Consider the following 21,983-nt stretch of genomic DNA (forward strand, 5'->3'; position numbering starts at 1 on the left):
GAAGAGCAGTCGGGTGCTCTTATCCACTGAGCCATCTCACCAGCCCCACCACATAATATTCTTAACAGGACGACAAGTAATTCTAGACAGTGGTCTCCACTTTTCAAACACTGGGTTGGACTGTTTCCACCATCCTCTTGCTCTTGAAAAAAACTAAGCTTTTTTATAGCATTCTCTGGAATACATTAGTACTTCATTATTGCTTTTAGAGTTGAGAGGTGTAGACATGTTTTTGTACACTGTGCAAAGATTACCCTTGTATTATTCAAGTGCTGATTTCTCTACCCATACCTAGTTGCAATCCAGACATAGCATTGTCATGTTTATTCTAAGCATCTCCTGTTTCAAGTTTGTGTGAACATTGCTCCCTATTTATTCTCTGACTTGTCAATAAAAGCTGATCAGCCAATGTCTGGGCAGAAGAGAGAATAGGGCAGGACTTCATTCAGCCAGGAGAGAAAGGAGAGAGAGGAACGTGTCCTGCAGACATCATAGGAGAACTAACCTGAAGCCCAGAGAGACAGACCAATATTAAAATGCAAGCATCCCTGGGATTTTGGCCTGGCAGTAGCCAGGTTCAGTTAGAGGAGTAGAATAGATCAGTCACTCTCTGGGTATTGTGCAGTAAAATTTGATTAAATAAATCTAATAGTCTCAGACTCAATCATTTAGTGCAATAATTTCTGTGACTATATTTTCTATCTATGAGTAGTTATGAACAAGTTTCTTAAATGTTACATGTTAGCATTAGCTTGATCCATTTAAATACAGTACCGTTTATCCGGAAAAATCAAACTTCAAAGCTTCAAAGCTAGCTAGCTGGTTTTGTAAATACATTTCATCACAGGGTTCCATACTTTAGCTAGCCAAAGACTGCCTGGAATTCACTATAGAGCCCAGGCAGCCTTCTGCCTCAGACTTTCAGGTAGAGATGTGAGCTACCCACCCATTCTCTAAGGTCTTGATGAATGGAAGATTTTCTAAAGTTCATTGTGAGGGGAAAATATTACTAGTTCTGGTTCTAAAATCAAACAGCCTCTGCTGCACCCTAATCTCACCTAGCTACATTTATGGCCCAGTTTTCTCATTTGTAATAAGGCTTTAATAAGGTTTTGTACCTTGTAGTGTTGTCGTGAAGATTTAAATAGAGGCCTCTAAGCAGCATAGTGCCAAATACTTCCTTGGTGATCATGTGAGGTGATTGTGTGTTGCTGATGTAAAATAACTATGAGAGGCTACTTATGAAGAAAAGGGACGCCTTTAAGTAACAGCTTTAGAAGTTATAAGCCTTAAGATTGGTGCTCCTACTCTCAGCCTCTAGCAAAGGTAAATGGGTGGCCTGCCATGGCAGGTCATTCAGGAGTAAACTGTTCCCATCAGAGTTAGGAAAAGAGGTAGCAGATGCTTCCAATGACCTGAGGGCTTCCCACAGTGCCCCACCTCGGAAAGGTACACAACATCTATACTACCACTTTGGGGACTAACAGTTGTGAGTATTCTTAATAAGTGTTGTGTCTAGGCTGTCTTTTGATTTTATAGAATTAAGGCCCACATTGACACCCTCTTCATTACCTAGGGTCATCTCACTTGCTCTCCAGTCACATCTTTATCTCCTGTCACTCCCCTCTCAGCTCCTCGCCCCACACTTTTGTCATGTCTGTAAAGTTGTTCATGTGCTAGAAGTTAGCGGAGTGTAAAGGTTTAAGTGTGGTAGTCAGCATGCTGTCTTCATTTGCAAGAGTGAATTGATGTCATTTGGTACCTTCTTTGAAAACCATCCCCCTGGCTCCATAGCATTTTGTATTGTTTTTTTCAGATATGTTATTTACCTATACAGTATAATGATTTTTTTTCTGTACACCTGTCTCTCACACTGTGTTATGACGGCTTTATTTTGTATTTTTGCTTAGGATATGATTAATGCTAAAAATGAATATGAAAATCACAATTGAATTATTTAAAACTTTGTTTAAAACAAAAATGCAAAAGCTTAGGTCTTTAAAATTATTTCTTGCCTTTGTAGAGCAGTTTATTAGTATTTAGTTTTAGATCATTTTTGAAGATACTCTATTCAATAAATTCCATCCATTTGAGGAATTATTTAAATCGGATGAGTAGTTTGGGCACTGTTTTTACCTCTGCATTGCAGCACTATATATCTTATAGTATATGATTGATCGATAGATAGATAGATAGATAGATAGATAGATAGATAGATAGATAGATAGATAGATAGATAAGGTAAGATAGTGTTCATTTAGGTAAAATAGTACATGACACTTTTCTTTAGCCAGGGATCCAGCCCAGGGCCTGATTGATGAGTGACATTTTCTCCTGCTGAACCATACTCACAGTCTTATTTCACACTCTCATAGAACTTGATAGTAATTGTTTATGGTTCTACATGTTTGTCTATATTTATTTTCCATTCTTTAGACTATAAAAGTGGTTATTAGCTTTCCCACTAAGTCACAGAACCTGAACCTGGATAGCTGTGCTTGTCTAGCAACGGTGCTGTGTTACCTCTGAAAGAAAATAGTTGTAACATGATTTTCAGTATTCACGTTTTAAGTATGTCTTTTCTTCACCTGCTCACTGACCAAAAATAACCTTCATACTTTTTCTTCTTCATAGCTGCCATGGACACACTAGTAGAAGATGACATCTGCATTCTGAATCATGAAAAGGCCCACAGGAGAGAGGCAGTGACTCCACTCTCAGCATATCCTGGAGATGAGTCTGTTGCTTCACATTTTGCACTGGTCACTGCTTATGAAGATATCAAGAAGAGACTTAAGGATTCAGAGAAAGAAAACTCCTTCTTAAAGAAAAGAATAAGGGCTTTGGAAGAAAAGGTGGTTTTTCCCCCCCTATCATTTGACTATATTTTTGACTTAAAAAATAATTCCAAATATTTAAAATTTAAAAGAAAATTTCTAAACAGTCTTCCAAGAACAAATAAGAATTTCTAAAAATTCTTCTCCATTAAACTAACTATGCTACATCAGTCAAACCGTGTGTTCAGTGATATTGTAGAATAGGATTTAACAACTTAAAGATGTTGTATTCCAAAATTTTCTTTCCCTTTTTTTTCAGAATGCCTACTGTCATTGCTATGTATTGGTTATTGTTTCTTTCTTTCTTATTTCCTTTTTTTTTTTTTTTTTTTTTTTTTTTTTTTTTTNTTTTTTTTTTTTTTTTTTTTTTTTATTTTTTTTTTGTTTTTTTTTAGTTTTTTTTTTTTTTTTTGGGGGGGGGGGGTGCACAAGCATCTATTTAAAAGCCAGAAGTCAGCCTTCTGTGCCTCGGGAGCTTCCCACTCTCTGTTTTGAGACAGGCTCTTTGACTGGGTCATAGAGCTTCCTAATTAGACTAGGCTGCCTGGCTAGGAGGCCTCAGGGATCCTCCAGTCCCTGTGTCTCTATTCCTGGGGTTACAAGTACACATCATCATACCTGGGGACTGAGCTCAAGCTCTGCAGGGATCTGTGAGCCAAGTGAGCTGTCACCAAGTCCCGCTATCCATATGGAACTTGGAATTTTCACGTCTATACAAAAGCCTAAGATACTAGTAAGGGAAACCATCAGGGGGAGACCCCTTAGACACTGCTTCACTGCGTTTAACCAGCCCTTCACCAGGAATAGAACCTTTACTTCTGTATTCATTTTTATTTTTATTTTTATTCTAATAAAGTAGGAATAATACTTTGAGCTAATAATGACATGTATTTTTCTATGCTGAGTGTTGCATTTCTGAATGCTATATGAGGTAATTTAAATGCATTCTAAGTCATCAGACTTAATTTTTATATGTTGGAATTTTTCTTGGTTGCCCATTTATGGCATTGCAGGATTTTAATTGGTTTATATTTTTTTCAATTCAGATTTGTATCTGTATCTTACAAAAACAAGAGCTTCCACAAATGGTAAAAGAAATGAGGTCTTAGCAATCAAAGAAAGGAATTTTACTATATTTAAAAACTTGAGGATGGGGGTTGGTAGAATTTAATTTGTTGTGTTGTAAAAACAAGAGAAGTCATTTATTAATAATATTTTTTACTAATTCTGTCTTATAACTAAGTATATTTGTCATATATTAAGATAAATTACTGAAGATAATTTTATAATAGTTGTTAGGCTTTTAAAATTAAATAGAAACATGGAATTTAGTACATAAGCTAACATATAAAATCTGTACATTGTGACCATCAATCCTATTAATTTCAGTTTTTGAAATAATGTAAGATTTAGTGAAGTGACATGTCTATTCCTTAAGAAGTCTGGTTTAATACTTTTCTAATTATACAAATTTAGCTATTGTAGACTTGGAAAATACCCAGACACGTGACAAAACAATAATACTGTATTATAGTGTGAGATTAAGTTTATTACAAAGCAGACAGTATAAAGCACAGATTACTGGTGAGCAATAGAAAAAGTATTTGCCCTTTTTCTATACTATTTGTCTTCTTAATAAAAATTGTGCGGCAATAGTCATTTATACCCAAAGGTAGCTTTATCCTTGTGTTGTAGTGATTAGAGTAAGATGAACCTTCTGAAGATGGACTTACTTGGTCTACACAGTACCCACTGAAGATTTCTCCCCTAATTTCATACTATTATTAGCTTGTTGGAGCTCGAGCAGATGAAGAAACAAGTTCTGTGGGCCGAGAACAAGTGAATAAGGCCTATCATGCATATCGCGAGGTTTGCATTGATAGAGACAATCTGAAGAACAAATTGGAAAAGATAGTAAGTTGATTTGAAAATAATACTTTGTATTTTAATTGTTTTGTCTAGCAAGAGGCTTAGAATTAAAATAATGGGCTAAACAATTTTAATTAAAGTATTTGTGTTCGTGGTATATGGAAACTTTTTATTATATTTTGTACTAATGTACACAGTACTTAGAATTTAAGGGTTTGGACACTTTAGCACGTTAAGGATTAGAGCCGTCTCAGAATCACTAACTTACTTTGAAAAGGTCACGACCAGGCTGCTACTTGCTCTTTGGGGGTTTGGTTTGGTTTTGCTTTTAAAAGGGTGAGTAGTGATGTCCTAAGAAACAAAAAGAATTAGGGTTCACTTTTCCATCTTGCTTTTAAAAGTTAGAATGAGGTTTATTCAGTATTGACCTAAAAATTAAGATATAAGACAAGCAAAAATAGAGATGTTATTGACTGTTACTTGGCATTTTCCCTACTTAACTAGAATAAAGACAACTCTGAATCTTTGAGAATGTTGAATGAGCAGCTACAGTCTAAAGAAGTAGAACTTCTGCAGCTGAGAACAGAGGTGGAGACTCAGCAGGGTACGCCGCTTCCTTGTTTATGGATATTCTAATTGAATCGATCCACCTCTCCCTTGTGTGGCACCCATATGAGTGCCCTGTGTCTGTATGATAGAGCCTTCATTTTTTTCTCTCTTCTATTTTTCATACACTATCCTGTTAACTTTTCTTTAGCTGAAAATTGTCCTTTTTCCTATAGAAGATATGATGTTTTTATTCAGGGGTTGTGTGTGATGAAGTAGAGGAGAGCCATAAACCTCATCCATGCCAGCCTCATCCATGCCAACATCATCCATGCCAGCCTCATCCATGCTAACCTCTTGCCCACTGGTGTCTCCTGACTTATCCTACTAAATTCATTGCCCATGGTTGAACACAGTGTTATAGAGTAGCTTCAATAAGACTCTTAATTTTTGTTTTTTCCTGAGAGTTGATAATGTACAGATGAGCTGCTGAGAAGGAAAGGCGGTCTGGGGGGGAGAGGGAACAGCCATGTTCCCATCAGCAGTCTTACTCATCAACTACTGAGAATCAACTACTGAGAAGCCTTTGATAGAAAATGAATATGAGCCCTTTCCAGGAAAATGGTTGGGGCTTTTTGGAGATGGAAAAGTCAAGGAGTAAGTCAGGTAATGTGGGATCCAGCTGTATTAAGCTTCCATAGTCAGATGTTTATGAGTACAATTATGAGTATGATTGTTTGGGCATGATTCTAGACTTGTCAGTCAGATTTCAAGCTTCGATGGAGTAGGTGACACTGAGCCTTAGGATTTATGCATATTTAGTACTAGTTATTTATTGACTTTTACTAGTGTCACCTAGGAACTGTAATTGCTATAAAAAACAAAGCTAATTATTTTGTGGTCTGTCTCCTTTTCTAGTGATGAGAAATTTAAATCCACCCTCATCCAACTGGGAGGTGGAAAAGCTAAGCTGTGACTTGAAGATCCATGGTTTGGAACAAGAGCTGGGACTACTGAGGAAAGAGTGCAGTGCCCTCAGAACAGAGCTGCAGAAAGCCAGACAGACGGTACTCGAATGTTGTTAATAAATGGAGGACATCTGTGTGCTTTGTGCATCACATATAGGCTTTGTAACTAAGTACTAAATCATAGGTCTATAATTAATTAAAACCGTAGAATAATCTCATTTCCTGAGAAATTCATGTTTATATGAAATTGTTACTGCTAACATCTCATACATTCTGTACATTCACTTTTACCCCAGAATATAGTTTTAAGATTTGATTTAAAATATATATTGGGTTGTGTTTTAATTACTTTTCTGTTGTGACAAAACACCATGACCAAGGCCATTTTTAAAAAGAAACTTTAAAACGGTTCTACAAGGTTTGAGTCCATGGTCTTCATGTTTGGGATGGCAGGCAGGTAGGCATGGCGCTGGAGCAGTAGCTGGAAGCTTGTGTTTGATTCACAAATACAAGGTAGAACAAAGCGAAAGCTGCCTAGGAATGCATAAGCTTGTTAGACTTCAAAGCCCACTCCATTGACAGGGCTCCAACAAGGCCACACCTCCCAATCCTTTATGGTTCTACCAACTGCAGACCAAGCCTTCAAACAATGAGCCTGTGGGAACCATTCCTATTCCTATTCCACCTCAGGTTTGTTGGTTTTTTTCAAACTTCCTTTCCTTCCAATTCTCTTGTATTGAATGTGTCTGAAAAATTTAAAGAGAACTTAGTTTTAACCTTTCCCTGTATTTAACAATTTAGTTAGCTTGAACACCTGAGACAACATTGTAGAATTCTTGAAAAACAACAATCTTACCACTAACGAAGGAAGCCTGACTTACATAGCCTGTTTCTTTTCAGACGATTGATAGTTTTAGCCAGTTTGTGAATGAATTAAGAAAATCAACAGCAAAAACATCTGCCAAGTCAGCTGCTGTAGTATGCCTCTTAGTTCTTCTCTGGGAGTCTGTTTACTACTACTGTACAGGGGTAGGGAGGAGTCAAGTCTGTAAGTGAAACTGGAATATGAGAATAGAGCAAAAATGCTTTACATTTGTGTATTTTAAACTAGTTATAGCTGGTTAATCTTCAGCTCAACCATCTGTCCATCAAAGCCTTGCATGCTGTGCAGAACTCCTGACCATATTCCTTTGGAGGTCACCATCTAAAAGTGGGGCTACCTGCCATTCTTAGTTCCTATATCCCAGGTGGCCTTAAATGCTGCTTAATCAGTGATCACTAGCTGAGAATGAGCTTCATGGAAGAATCTATAGCATTCTGCATCAATCTCTCTGATTCACCTGAACTGGACCCATTTTGGAAACTCGGAATCTGATAAAAGAAAACACCACAAAAATTGCTATCTAGTTGGGTTAAAGCCCAAGTGTTTTTGTTTGTTTGTTTGTTTCTTCATTACTTGACTGCAGAGCTTTATTGCCCTAGCTTTAAGCGTGCAGTTGGCCACACACCACTTCTTCAGACTTCCAGTACTCTCTTCCATACACCCAGTTACCATAGCCACTAACAAGTCCCTTCTAGAATAGCTGCTTGCACAAAAAGATTTGCACTGCGAAGCTCTGAGTAACTGTCAGGGTTTACACTTTTCTTGAAATAATTGATAGCTTTTATACATGAAGTATGTTTGTATTTTATGCATAGAATATTTCACTGTACAGTAAGAAACAGTACCATGTGATTATTGGAATCTATCTTATTGTGATTTTATTAAATATAGAAAATAGGAATATCATTTTTATCTTTGAGGAAATTCCTTTCTAAAGGCATTGAGTACCTCTCTTTTCATAAACATTTAGTTAGGGATTGTATAAAGATGTTAGCATAGTACCTGGACAGAGTATATTCAATATATACGTTAAAACACAACAACAAATTTGTTTAGAGTATTAAATGTGTCTGTGTTGGGGGATGGAGGGTTAAGTTGTGGTTATTACTCCCTCTGTTCCACTAGGTGGTGCTAGGGAATAAATATGGCTTTAGTTTACATCTATCATTCACTAGCAGTTCATAGAAACAGATTATTGGAAATATGGGAAATGTTTTAAAGTTTCATCAGTTTAAACAGATAATGACATTAATTCTGAGAAGCAGGAAATCTTTAGGAGTTTTATGTGAGATGAAGGGAGGGATGTTGAAGGGTGAGAACAACTGAGTGGTGTCTGTTTCTTAGTGTGTATCACTGACAGCAGGAGGTTGTGAAGTGTGACCTTCAGAACAGTGCAGCCTACTTACTTACCAGGAGGAATCTTTGGATGTTAAAGGACAGTCCTTTTGAGGACTTGTATTGTTGATGATTTACACTCAACTTTTCTGAACTATCAGTAGGTGTAAAATATTTCCTTATTCTAACAAAATGTATTTCCATACTGTTGGCTTTAAAAAAACATTTCTAGTAAATTTGTGTTTAAGTATACACCAAGGAATATGGATTTTAATTAATGATACAAAAAACTAAAGGCTGTCTGGGGATAATTTTATTTCTTATGGAGACCAGTAAAGAACAATACCAAGGATGCCTACATTTATGGTAGTTTTTGAGGTAAAGTCTCCCTCCATAGTCCAAGTTGTCCTACACACTCACTTCGTAGCCCAGGCTGTCCTGACTTCAGGGCAGTCCTCTTCAGTTCCCAAGTACTGGGATTGTGGGAGTGAGCTACTATGCCAAGTGTATAATTTATGTCGTGTAAGTAATACTGAATAGTAAAATTTTGTTTCTTCAGCTTATACCAGCACTTCCTGCTTATAGACTAATTCATTCCTGTGAGATTAATGTTTGTTACAGATTCCTGAATAAAAATGCATTGTGAATAAGTATGATACAGAAGATCTTAAATATATTAGATTAAAAAGTATCTTTTATAGGTGTTGGGGTTTGGGTTTGGTTTTTTTGTTTTGTTTTGTTTTGGTTTTTGGTTTTTTTTGGTTTTTTTTTTTTTGTTTTTTTTTTTGGTATTGTTTTGACTTGGAGGTGTTTGTCTGTATCACACCTACAATATAAACAACTTAAAAGGGTGTGGGGCCATACCTTGCAAGGAAGTTTAGGAAGTGTGGTCTTAAGCTGGTGACACTGTGCCAAACCCCAAATCAAACTCATTGAAGAAAATGAGAACAGGACCTATGAAAATCACCAGAAAACTGCAACATTCACTGGAAATGTTTTTTTGTCTAATGTAGCACAGTGTCTTAAAATAATAGTGTATGTAACCAATGCAGTTTCTACCTCTAAACCCGTGTATCCATATACAGCTCATGAAGAATAAACCCAATCTCAGTAGCATGTGATGAAGCTCAGTGCTGCTCCAGCAGAGCCCTTGATAGGACTCTTCACTCAAGATAGGATTGCATTTCCTTTCATTGGAATCAATTGTTTTTGAAAATATAGACCAAAATACTTGCACGCACAACAAATTTCTTGAGGGATGAATTTATGCTGTCATACATTATGCTTGTTCAGTATTTGCTGGTTTTGTGTGCAGAGATTCCCACTTTCCCATAGAACTCACATAGATGTACTTTAAACAGGAGTGGGATAGACATGTTACCCTTCTTGTATTTTCAGAAGTATGTTTTATAGGATTCTAAACCCATGAGACATGTTTTTCAGGAAATGAAAGCATGGACACTCAGGTAGCTGGAAGTGAGTTAGACCTGTCAGGGACAGGTGGCAGTGTCGCATTAAAACTGAGTCTAAAAGCTCGTCTTACACTTTGTATAACTGTATCTGTATTGTATAAATGGTGAAACATCTGTAGTAAATGAACTGAAAAAACTTGAAATAATTCCTGTCGTTTTCTTTTTAAAACACATGACAGGGTCCATCTCAGGAAGACATTCTGCAGGACAGAGATGTCATCAGGCCGAGCTTGTCGAGAGAAGAGCATGTTCCACACCAGGGCCTTCACCACAGGTCTCCTGAGTGCATTCCACCTTCCTAATATGGTTTAACTTGAGGAGTAGCAAACACTCTGTATGCAGATGTGATCTCTGATGACTTTATATTTATAAAAATGATTCAAAAGTTACCTGCCAACAGGCTTAACCTGACTTGCTACACCAGCCCATAAGAAATATTTGAAAGACATTTGTTTTAGGGAGATCACAATTGCTCATAGTATACATCTTTTAAATTCTATAGCAAATCCCATAATTTTAGTTCCTTCAAAGCAGTGGTTCTCAACCTTCCTAATGCTGCAACCCTTTAATACAGTTTGTAAATGCATGTTTTATTTTCCTGAAGTAGCTGTTGTCTGGAGGCTTACTGCCTCTGTCTGCTAACCAGGCCTGGAAACTTCTAGTCTTCATACAATCTTATCTAGGCCTAGAAGGTTTTCAGCCTCTGACACTTACTGCTGAATAAGCTCACCTTTTCTAGTTTTTTCTAACCTCTGGCTAGCTGGTTCAATTCAGCTGTTGTAGCTCAAACTCCTCTCCAAATGGACTGATTTAGTCTGAATTCCCTCTCTCAGCTTCTCCCAAATTGCTCTGCTTGGCCTCTTACTAACTGACAATCTGTTCTAATCTTCTGGCTCCTCCTCATTCTCTGGCTCATTCTGTCTTCACCTGTCTGTCTTCACTTGTCCCAATTAAACTGCTGTACTGCCTCTCTCTGTACTGCTCCTAAAGTAGCTTCCCTTTCCCCCTTGAGAGTTCTGTCAAATAGGATTGTCATATTGTCTGCCACTCAGTCAGACATCACTTTCCAACATGGGTGGTTCCTTCTACAAACTAACTTTACCTTCATTGTTTGGGACTAAAGGTGTGTACTAAGAATGTGTCTATTTCAGCCAGAGGGATTAAAGAAAGGTATGCTAAGGCTAAAACTACACCACAATTAGAAATTGTTTTGGTGTTTTTTCACAGTAAACAACACAATCTCAGGGTTTATAGTGTACTCAAATATCCTGCAACACAGTTCCTTGTGTTGTGGTAACCCCCAACCATACAATTATATCATTGCTATCTCATAACTTTTATGAATTGTAATGAATCTGACATGCAGGACATCTGATGTGCAACTCCCAAAGGGATAGCAACCCACACGTTGAGAAACCACTGCTTTTAGGGAATGTAGTAAATTTTCAAATGCCAAAGAAAATAATACATGTCTAAAGTAAAATCATACAGATAAGTAGCTTTTCCTTTTAACATGAGCAGTATTCATTTCTTTTATGAAAAGGTTGATATATAGTGTCAGTCAATAAAAGACAACACAGTACTTTCTAAACAGGGCATGCAATGCCTTCTTGAGATGCAAACAAGTTCCATAACACCAAAGTCGGAGGGTTAAAAGTTCATACTTGGACTAAGCATATTTGCGTGGGCCATCAACCATTTTACAGGTCCTTTGGTATGGATACACTGACAATGCCCATAAGAAATAGGGTTCCCTAACAGGGCAGTGTGGTCAATACTTGAGTGGGCAAATATCCACCGCTTTGAAAAAGGAACCTTGTGGAATGGAGCTGATGCAGATGCCATAGAGGAATCTGCTTACTGGCTTGCTTCCTCTGGCTTTCTCAGCCTTTATAGAACCCAGGAGCAATAGCCTAGGGATGGCCCCACCCACAATGGGCAGGCTCTCCCCAACCACTCAATAACTATTAATAGAATGTTCTACAGGCTTGCCTCTAGCCCAGTCTTATGGAGGCATTTTCTCAATGGCTGCTCCTTCCTCTCCAATGACAAGCCTGTGTCAAATTGACATAAAAACAGCCAGCACAGGCTGGCGCAAGACAGTGGGTGAAGTGCCTAGTACATAATGAGTGGTCAGCCATAGTTATTATGTTTTTATGTTTTATAATTACTGCTTTTCAGGGCTCAAAATTTGATTAATGTAGATTTTAGTACTCAAGACACTGCTATATATTAGAGACAACCATATCCATGACATTTTTTTAGGTCATTTAAAGCAAGTTCAGGTTTATACTTGTAGAGGCCCCCAACACATATACAGCAGAGGACTGCTGGGTTTGGGTTCAATCAGAGAAGATGCACATAACTCTCAAGAGACTGGAGGCCCCAGAGAGTTTAGAGGTCTGGTGGTGGCTGGGGACATCCTTATGGAGACAGGGGGGGACATGGAAGAGGTATGGGATGTGGAACGGAGGGGAATAAAATCTGGAGTGAGGGAGGGAGGGAGGGAAGAAGGGAAGGAAGGAAGGAAGGAAGGAAGGAATGAAGGAAGGAAATAAACAGAAAATATTCTGATAAAATTGAGTACATATGTAGAAAAAAATTCCTGGTAAAATTGAAGAAAAATATAGAAGAAAATTCTAGAAAAATTGAAAAGGGAATATTAAAATTTTTCTGATAAAATTGAATGTACAAAAAAACAATAAAATTGAAGACAGGGTTGGAGCAATGGCTCAGCTGTTAAGAGCACCAGCTACTCTTCCAAAGGTCCTGAGTTCAAATCCCAGCAACCACATGATGGCTCACAACCATCTGTAATGAGAGGCGATGCCCTCTTCTGGGGTGTCTAAAGACAGTTACAGTGTGCTTAGATATAATAATAAATCTAGAAAAAAATTGAAGACATATAGAAAATATTTTGATAAAATTGAAGACAAATATGGAAAATATTTCTGGAATAATTGAAAAAGGTATATTGAAAGTATTTCTGATAAAAATTGAAATTTTATACAAAAATGATAAAATGAAGACATACAGAAAACAAAAGAACGTAGGGTACAGTGGTTTGCAGTCCACATATAGTCTCAAAAATACTTGGATAAAATACCCAGTACTCACGGGGTTAGTTGGAACCCTGCTAAGAATTGGAGAAATAACTTGCCTTTTCATTTCTTTTTTTTTTTTTAATGGTTTTTTACATTTGTTCACATGCGTAGAATCACCAATCATTTTTACACACTATAAAGACTGTTACACTTTGATGTTAAGGTAACAGCAACCGAAATTACTTTGTTATCCATAGAGGAAGAGTTGTAATGAGCAATAATCTTAGATACTGGGGTGTCAGTATGGACATGTGCCACAGAGCCTTTGTGGTAGTCACAGCGCTGTGTGGAAGGCAGCTTAATGGAGTCAGTTCTCATCTCCACTCCTAAGTTGGTTCCAGGAGTTAACATTCTGATCAGTTGCCAGTCTGTGAAGTGTTTAAACACATGCCTTAAAATGTGCATGTTGTGCCTTTATGAGTTGATGGGGAGGGGGATGTAGAAGCCTGAGAAGCCAGGGGAGGGCGTTAGATCCCTTCAAGTGGGATTCCAAGCAGTTGGGTGCTAGGAACTGAATCTTTGTCCTCTGCACGAGCAGTAAGCAGTCCTGAGCTACCCAGTCATAGCTGTGCTTTAAGCTAGTTTTAGTGTAGGTGACACTTGAGCAAAGGAGAAAAGGACAGTTGATGATGTAGTTCTATCTTATCTAATTTTTAAGCACTCTCCATTAAATTAAACTTTTTAATGTACTCAAGGTATTGATACTAATACCTTTATCATCATATTTTATTTGCCTAGCTGTTTTGAGTGACTGGGGTTTGAATACCCAAGTAGTAGTATCATGAGTATTTTCTTTTTTTAAGTCAGGTACAGATTCACCATTTTATAGCAATAATAACTACTTGCTAACTCTTATTCAGGCCTGTGTGCCTGAGTTAGCATGAGTACAACACTTTCATCTGCTGCTTTATAATGAGTGAACCTTTGACAAACATTGAATGCCCAGAATTATACCATGAAGCCAGACTTCACCATGAAACAAACATTGTAAAAAGCCAATCCAGTGTTTACTGACTCCAAAGTAGAGCTGCTTAAATATACCAAAGGTTAACCAAAGATATTTAAAATACTAGATTTTTCTCCAAAGCAATATAGTTTGCTGTACTGTTTTATAACAATTATAGTCTAAGTTGGGTAGAAATACTCTGTTAAAAGAGGTAAAATTTTACCTCACATAATTTGACCTATTTGTGTATAAATATCTGTTGCTTCTATAACTAATACTAGATTCTGATAGACAAAACCTGAAACAGGAGGTAGCATATTTGTTTGGTTCTATTTTCATACCACTTAACATTCTCTGGCAGTAGTAGTTGTTCTGATACTATGAAGTGGTCATTCTGACACTGACTATTTCAAGTATTACTGTACAATAAAACAATACATGCTGAAGATTCCAGTTCATTTAATTAAAAATTAAGAACCTAAAGGATTCAATGGACAATAAAAGCTTTTAAAATTAGTTACAAACATTTTCAAACACTTTTAATTATAAAACTATGAAAGGCATTTTGAAGTTTTGTTTCCTCTAATCCGCTTCGCTAGCTGCTGCTTCGTTAGGGAATCACGTGATTCCTTATGTCTAATGCTGTCATGTCACATTGGTTTAGAGCCAACAGTATGCGACAGCCCAGTCAGACATAAAGAATGTAATGCATGAAACCTCAACTTTGTCTTAATGTGGTCTTGGATATCTACTCACCACTTCATTTCACAGTGTCGAAACAACCCAAAGATAAAGACGAATTCAAAGACCATACGTGAATCAATACAATTTTATTCTTGATCAGATTGACAAAGGAAAAGCATATTTCTTACTAATTATATTAACAGCACTGTGCATTGTTGGTTAAAAGCAATCCTTGGTTCTGAAAGAGCCAGTAAAAAACTCACTGGTCAGAGTAGTATTTATGATCTGTTTAATATAGTAGCTACTGCCTGAAATCAGAACAGTGTTATCCCTTAAGTTTTTCACATTCCAAATAAATACCTTTTAGTTTCATTTATATTGTCATAAAAGTATAAATATAAACCTGTTTAATTGTATTGTAAAGTTGTTGCCCTTTCTCCATAAAAAGGCCTCGTGTAACTTGTTTTTCAAATTCCATTTCATTTCAGTGATAATATGCAACATGCATACTGGGAACTGAAGAGGGAGATGTCTAACTTACACCTGGTGACTCAAGTGCAAGCAGAACTACTAAGAAAACTGAAAACCTCAGCTGCAGTCAAGAAAGGCAAGTCACTGCAGCCGCAAATGCTGACTCCAGCCAGGCTGCCTGAAGAGCTGCTCGCTGCTGGCTGCTTTATCTCAGGCTCATCTGATGACACTGATAAGCCAGACTGCAGCAGTGTACCCGCTCACACCCAATCTCTAGCTGGCCAGCCTCATGTGTAAGGTGTTGCTGGTGGTTTTCTTCAGTACTATTCTTTTCTCCTGTGGCTTTGCTCAGCCAAGTGTTGCTTATGTAAGGCAACATGGTGTTAGATTTGTGCTAAGGGGCCTCTTGCTAAGGGGCCTTTTACCACAACTTTATAGATATAGTTATATATTTAAAAAGAGCTCCAAAGTTTCATTTCAGTACTGTGAAATATAACAAAGACCTAGCTTTTTATTTTTAAAACAACTCTGACTCCTTTAGTTCCTGATCTTTTTTATAAACTTTTCTTTTCCTTATAGGACATCTGATTTGAAGGCAGACTCAATCAAAATTTCCCACTGCTTTGGTTGGTTTGGTTTGGTTTGGTTTGGTTTGGTTTGGTTTGGTTTGGTTTGGTTTGGTTTGGTTTTCTTGAGACAGGGTTTCTCTATAATAGCCCAGGCTGTCCTGAAACAATTGATATTCATCCCCCCCCTCTTTTCCCCCCCCTCGCTTGTGTGTGTGTGTGGGGGGGTGTATGCGCGCATGCACACGTGTGTAGACCAGGCTGGCCTCAAAACTCAGAGATCTACCTGCCTCTGCCTCCCAAGTGCTGGGATCACCCAGTCAACCATTGCTTTCTTTCCAAAGCCAATCTTTAACTAAAGCTTGGAAATTTGTTAACTAGAGGTGGGTACTTTTGCCAGTGCTGTTTTTGTATTTTAGGAAATAATCTGTTCTTGCACCCAATATGATAGGTTTACATCCAAAACATACAGCATACGTTTAATGTCTTAAATTTTACTTTTCAAAGGAATGTGGTGTGACTTTGAAGGGTGGTCATCTAATTTAAAATTGATACTTGTATCTCTGATTGTCCTAAAGGAGAACAAGAAAACTTTTATAACTATTCTCAGGAGCATTTATAAGGGATAATGTTTCACTGGGGGGGGGGGTAATTCAAAGTCTCTTGATTTCTATAGAGTTGGGTACTTAAGAATCAGGCAAATTAATGTGATTTTGAACTAACATAGCTCAATTTGAGGTTCACCTTGCTCTCATTTTCCAGTTGCTAAGGTTACTTATGAAGATAGCATAGATCAATGACAAAGTAAGACTTCTCTTATAGGGACTCAGCTGTTATCAAGTATGCTGTCAGTACAACTACTTACATCATAAAATAGTTTGTTCCAAAGACTAATAAAGGAGAAGAGCTCTTCCCATCCTGTGTTCTTTTTAATTGACTGATAATACAGTCTTTTGATGCCTTTGCACTATCAGTTACTAGAACCTATTTCCCTGGACAGTGTTAAGCACAGTCACCAGTCCCTACAGCTCATTGTTTTAAGTAGACTGGGTTATGGCTCACTTACCCGTAACCTATCCATCACTGCTTTCCAGAAGAACTAATTACTTTCAGTTCTTTTACTCTATCCACCCCCTTCCACCTATCACCCAAATGTCTCCATTTGTTTCTTTTAAAATTACATGAGTTGGTTGGCCCAGCAGGATGGCTCAGCAAGTGGAAGAGCCCCCCTGCAAGCTTGAGGACCTGTTGCACCTGGAACTCACAGTGGAAGGAAAAGAACCAACTCCAGAAACTTGTCCTCTGACCTTCATGCTCATGTGTGTACCTGCATTCTCTTGCACGCACACACACACACACACACACACACTATTAGGTTGCATAGAGCCATGCCTTAGATACAGTTAGCCATCCTTAGGTTAAGAAAAAATAAAGCTTTCAATTGTGACAGGTTGAGAGAATAAAAGAGGCTACTGTTGCAGTATATTGGCTATGGCTAAACATTAACCTCTGAGCAGTCTTTTCTAAGCCACTGTGTGTATGAAACACCTTTTCATTTACTTTTTAAGTTGATCAACTTGTTGACCAAAGCAGAATTATATTTACTTTAAGAAATTGAACTTACAGTTTCTACTTCAACTATTTTATCCACAGAAGCCTTTGAATACATGTTAAATTTTCATTTGACTCTTAAGAACCCAAGGTATACTTCTAAGTTATTTTTGAACCCTCTCCCACTGAGAAATTTCAGTAAGCCAAAGAACATTTCAGACCTACTAATTCTTCATAACTTCTTTCCACTAAATATGGTTAAAAACTTTGACTAGCCACATTAAAGGCAAAGAACTTTTCTTCTCTTTGCCTTGTTACACCTTTTTACAACATACAGATTCTTCATCAGCAGGAAGACATTGGCAGGAAAGGAGTTGGACATCCATTTTGCAAACAAAGCAGTTGGTGAATGACCTTAGCTCAGGGTCAGTAAATATGTGATCTCTAAGAACTTAGATCTCTTAAGGATCTCCAAATCCGTTTCCCAATGATCATACTAAATTGGAAATGCTAATTTTAGTGTCAGTTGTAAAACTGGTATATGTTTATAATCTCAAATTCTAGAAGACTGACACAAAGTTATGCTTTCTTTTTAGCCTGTACCCCAGTAGGATGTGTTGAAGACCTCGGGAGAGACAGCACAAAATTGCACTTGACAAATTTTACTGCAACTTACAAAAGACATCCCTCTTTGTCAAATGGCAAAGCTACATGTTATGCCCCGTCTTCCCCTTTACCAGGAGATAGAAGGGTTTTCTCAGACAAAGCAGGTCTTCAGTCATGGACAGATAACGAGAGATTGGTTCCTAATGACGGTGCAGACTTTCCAGAGCACAGCTCCTATGGGAGAAATTCTCTGGAAGATAATTCCTGGGTTTTCCCAAGCCCTCCTAAATCAAGTGAGACAGCATTTGGTGAGAACAAAAGCAAAATCTTACCTTTATCCAACCTGCCACCCCTGCATTACCTGGATCAGCATAATCAGAACTGCCTTTACAAAAGTTGACTTGACTCGTGATTCGATCAGGAAGACACTGGTTCAGTGGGTCTCCCAAAAGATTGTTCAGACTGAAAGTGGACTTTGATTGATGTCTTGTGGAGTTCTCCAGTATGTACATTTGCACATTCTGTACAACATTATATATGTAATTGATTTTCCAGTATGGGAACCTTCAGTTATACCTTTGATAACAATTACAAATTTTTGCTTCTTAGAGTGGAAATGAAAATTTTAGGCATGGTCTTATAAAGTATGTGACCTGCCTAAATATCCAATCATTAAATAAAAAGCAGCCGTTAGTATAAAAGAAAAACCATGTCTGCTGGTTTAGATTATATCAAGAAGCAAGTAAGAATGTGAATAATAGGTTGTGCTTCTGTAAATTCCTGATGCATAAAGATTTGAAATATAATGGAATAAAAAGTAGGTTATGACATCTCTATGCTATTGTTTAAAGTTTTAAGATTTAAAATCATTTTTAAGTAAAATGTTTGTATATACAAATTTAAAGTGCAATTTGAATTCTAAGACTTGAACTAATGACTATTGAAGCCAACTTTTTCCCAGTATATTCAAATCCTAAATAGTTAAAAATGATGTGGTATGTGAATAAACTATTATATAACCTTATACAATGTCCAGTTAAAAGTAGAAAGAGCATCTCACAGGGCAGTCTCTTCAGTGACGCATAGTGAACTCACCATGTGGTCATTTTCAGCAGGACAGCTATTTGTTTTACACAGAGCAGCTTATATACTGTTAGATTATGACATTTGAGAAAATAAATGCTAATTAGCTGCATCTAGAACTAAATTTTGTGCTGTACAATTATGAAATATCCCCAGACTCATTCTAAGTGCCCAATCACTTGTAACTAAGTAAAGAAATAACAAAGATGGCTTCATGTGGAAATTCATCTAGATTCCTTCAAGGTCGAAGCATTAAGAGTGTTAGTAATCATGTATTACTGTTTGATGTAAGAAGACTGTCCTTTTCTAAGTGGCATTTCATGTATCTTGAATCCAGAGGATCTCTGACCTTGTATCACCGAATAGAATGCATAGCCAGGCACTGTTCACTGTTGAGTTATCTCATTCACTTACTCATGCCTGCCCACAATTAATGGAATTGATGTCAGATACTGGAATGTGTTCTGACCAGTGAACACAGCTGACTCAAGGGAGTACAGGCTCCTGCCAAGTAATACAGTAAGACTCAATATGCATAAAACAAATACACAACCCCAGGCTCTAGCTGAAGGAACTAACTATCTGTGTAATAAGAAAGCAGACACATTTCTCATGTGGCTGCTGAGGCTGTCCATCATCTTAGGACTAATGTAGCTTACTGGTTTGCTTTTTATTCAAACCAAGATGAGAAGTTTTCTTTTGTAAAGAGTCTTATAATGTTTTTGAACAATGCCAAGAAATTGTTTTAATTAAAATTATTTTTGTTTTTAAAATGGAATTGGATGTGAAATACTGTCCTTGCCTATGTATATTTCCAAAGTCTGGTATTAATTTGTCCAACATACTCTGAATGGAGTGAATTCCCTCTAGCCAGTAGTAACAGTTATCAAGAAGGATTGCTAGAGCAGTCTGGTGTTAACAGTCAGAGTGTTAAAAGCCGGTGTAAGACTCCTTAGCTAGAAAAGAGAAACCCTAAAATAGTCTTTCCTGGTCAGGAAAATGTTTAAATATATACTTAGTCAATGGTACCATCTGTATTTTGTGATTCATTAAAATTGACAGTTCTTTTGTTCCTTTTCATACTAGCTGAAAACCCCAACCAGCTTCCCCTGAATCTTCTGTAATAGCTGGATTTGTTTTGTAAGAAAATCAAATTAAGCTCACCTGTAACTCAATAATATTAGGATACAACTAACAGTAGCCACATGCTCCTTCCTCTTGGTCCTTTATTGTATTGAGCCAAGGCCAAAATAGAACTACCCCCATAAACCTATAAAAAAAAAAAAAAAAAAAAACAGTATAAAAAGACACATCTGCAGCAGGTACACTGGTCAGGCAAGAGGTGAACGGGAACCTACTCATACCTGCTGGTTGCCAGACACACAACAGAAATCTTGTTACTATGTTACTGGCTTCTTGTAGTAACTGTGCCTTTTCTTTGAGTCACTGAAAACAACTGTAGCCCTGTCCAATAGAAATGTGCCAATGCCACAGGGACTGCTTGGCCATCTCCCCTGCTGCAGTCTCTTACTGAGTTTGCGCTGCTTGGCCTCTGCTCACCTTTTGTTGATCTGGGGTTTGGGAGAATGGGTTCTTTTGAGTTTCGAACAAAAGTAAAGTCATTCTTTGGTGAATACACTGCGAAGCTTGAACATGCACTCATTGACTAGGTTCATTTCATTTGAAATGAGAAAAAAATTTTTTTCATAGGACTGGAGCCAAAGTTAAATCTTGGTCTTCCTGTTTTTTTAATGAAGTTTTTAATATAAAAAGCTCAGACTAGGGTAACACACTAGAACAGAAACTTACCACAGTTCTTCCCAAATCCCCAATATTACAAAACAGAAGTTCACACTTAACAATGCCAACTTCTTAAAATCCAAGATTATACAGTATTTTCAGTAGCCAAGTTCAAAAGGTCAAGAAGCAATGCAGAAACTTTTCTGTCAAAGGTTTCAGTAAAATAATTCACCAGATCTCATCTGATTTCACATAAGCCGCTGATGGCAGTGCTGGCTAAGTTATGGCCGTAACAGACTACTGGCCACAGTGGCACACTAAGGGGTAGAGTGAAGAAGGCTCTGGTTCACAGCTGTCATTAGCAGTGTTGACATCGGTCCATCCTTCCTTTGCTTTAGTCCTTTCATCCCACACTAGCCATCAGCCTGCACGATCAGAAAGAAATGTACACATGAAACTCTACAACAGCACTGTGATTGCAGTCAGTTATAGAACTTGGGGTAAGGCCAGGAGAACAATATATTTATTTTTCCCCTATTTCATATTTAATAAACCAGAGCTCTGAAATAAATATTTTTATTTCATTAAAAAAATCAGTATTTTCATGATCAGGGTGAGCAAACATTGTTTCAGTCCATCATTTCTGGTTTACATGATAACTGGCTTCCATAAGATGGGACTTCCTGATGAACTATTTGCCTACATGTTTGTAGGAAGCTTCTGTAGCCTTTTCTTGGTAGGAACTCCAGTTTTTCTGAATTCTTCCCTTTCCTTGAGATACTCCAGTTTGCATTCTTCATAGAAGGCTGGATCATTATAGCTATGAGAAGTAAATCAATATATTTCAAAATAGATATAAGCTTTATAACACTTAGTTATTCATGTTTAATCTTGAAAATCTGACTTTCAACAATAGTCACCAAGACATAGTAAACATTAACTAGTGAGAAAAACAATGTTTTTTTTTTAATTTTGTAATCAAGTCTTATCACAGAATGGAACGATGAGGATTCTCGGAGCAAGGGAGGGGAGTTGTCAGAACACAGTTGGGCCACTCCTTGCAGGGCCACACAAGATACCTGGTGAGGGAATCGAGATATGTGTGTCCATGCAAGTGGACTGAAGCATACAGCAGGAAGAGCCCAAGAACGCAACAAACTAGACTCTGAGGTTCATAGTTCTAGGAGTAGGAAAAGAATGTTCAAATAGTGACAATATCAGTCAAATCAGAGTACATCAGAGAGTGCAAGTGCTTACTAAGCACCTTCTGTGCGTCACCCTGGTCAGTGTGCTTACACAGTACATCACAAGCGTGCCTAGAA

The 21,983-nt window shown here is 37.5% G+C and overlaps 2 protein-coding genes across 5 annotated transcripts in view; one reads left to right on the top strand and one right to left on the bottom strand.

The window, feature by feature from the left end:
• Azi2 (5-azacytidine induced 2) overlaps window positions 1-20,216 on the top strand; it is a 25,340-nt gene extending 5,124 nt beyond the window's left edge. The window contains exons 2-10 of one of the 3 annotated variants that reach the window (XM_029542852.1): window positions 2,635-2,855; window positions 4,626-4,751; window positions 5,211-5,310; window positions 6,171-6,319; window positions 6,803-6,910; window positions 10,090-10,184; window positions 15,133-15,251; window positions 15,695-15,741; window positions 17,829-17,913. In XM_029542852.1, coding sequence (XP_029398712.1) covers window positions 2,640-2,855; window positions 4,626-4,751; window positions 5,211-5,310; window positions 6,171-6,319; window positions 6,803-6,910; window positions 10,090-10,184; window positions 15,133-15,251; window positions 15,695-15,708 — 927 coding nt within the window. In that variant the 5' untranslated portion in view covers window positions 2,635-2,639 and the 3' untranslated portion in view covers window positions 15,709-15,741; window positions 17,829-17,913. Of the gene's footprint in view, window positions 1-2,634; window positions 2,856-4,625; window positions 4,752-5,210; window positions 5,311-6,170; window positions 6,320-6,802; window positions 6,911-10,089; window positions 10,185-15,132; window positions 15,252-15,694; window positions 15,742-17,828 lie in introns of all 3 variants that reach the window. The other 2 variants (XM_029542850.1, XM_021206202.2) reach the window with 2 other exon arrangements.
• Window positions 20,217-20,230: 14 nt separating this feature from the next.
• Window positions 20,231-21,983, bottom strand: part of Cmc1 (C-X9-C motif containing 1) — a 63,621-nt gene continuing 61,868 nt past the window's right edge. Inside the window, exon 5 of one of the 2 annotated variants that reach the window (XM_029542853.1) lies at window positions 20,231-21,481. In XM_029542853.1, the coding sequence (XP_029398713.1) occupies window positions 21,361-21,481 (121 nt within the window). In that variant the 3' untranslated portion in view covers window positions 20,231-21,360. The remainder of the gene's footprint in view (window positions 21,482-21,983) is intronic. The other variant, XM_021206206.1, reaches the window with a different exon arrangement.

This window comes from Mus pahari, chromosome 10 (genome assembly GCF_900095145.1).
Source record: "Mus pahari chromosome 10, PAHARI_EIJ_v1.1, whole genome shotgun sequence".
In the NCBI taxonomy this organism is placed as follows: Eukaryota; Metazoa; Chordata; class Mammalia; order Rodentia; family Muridae; genus Mus; species Mus pahari.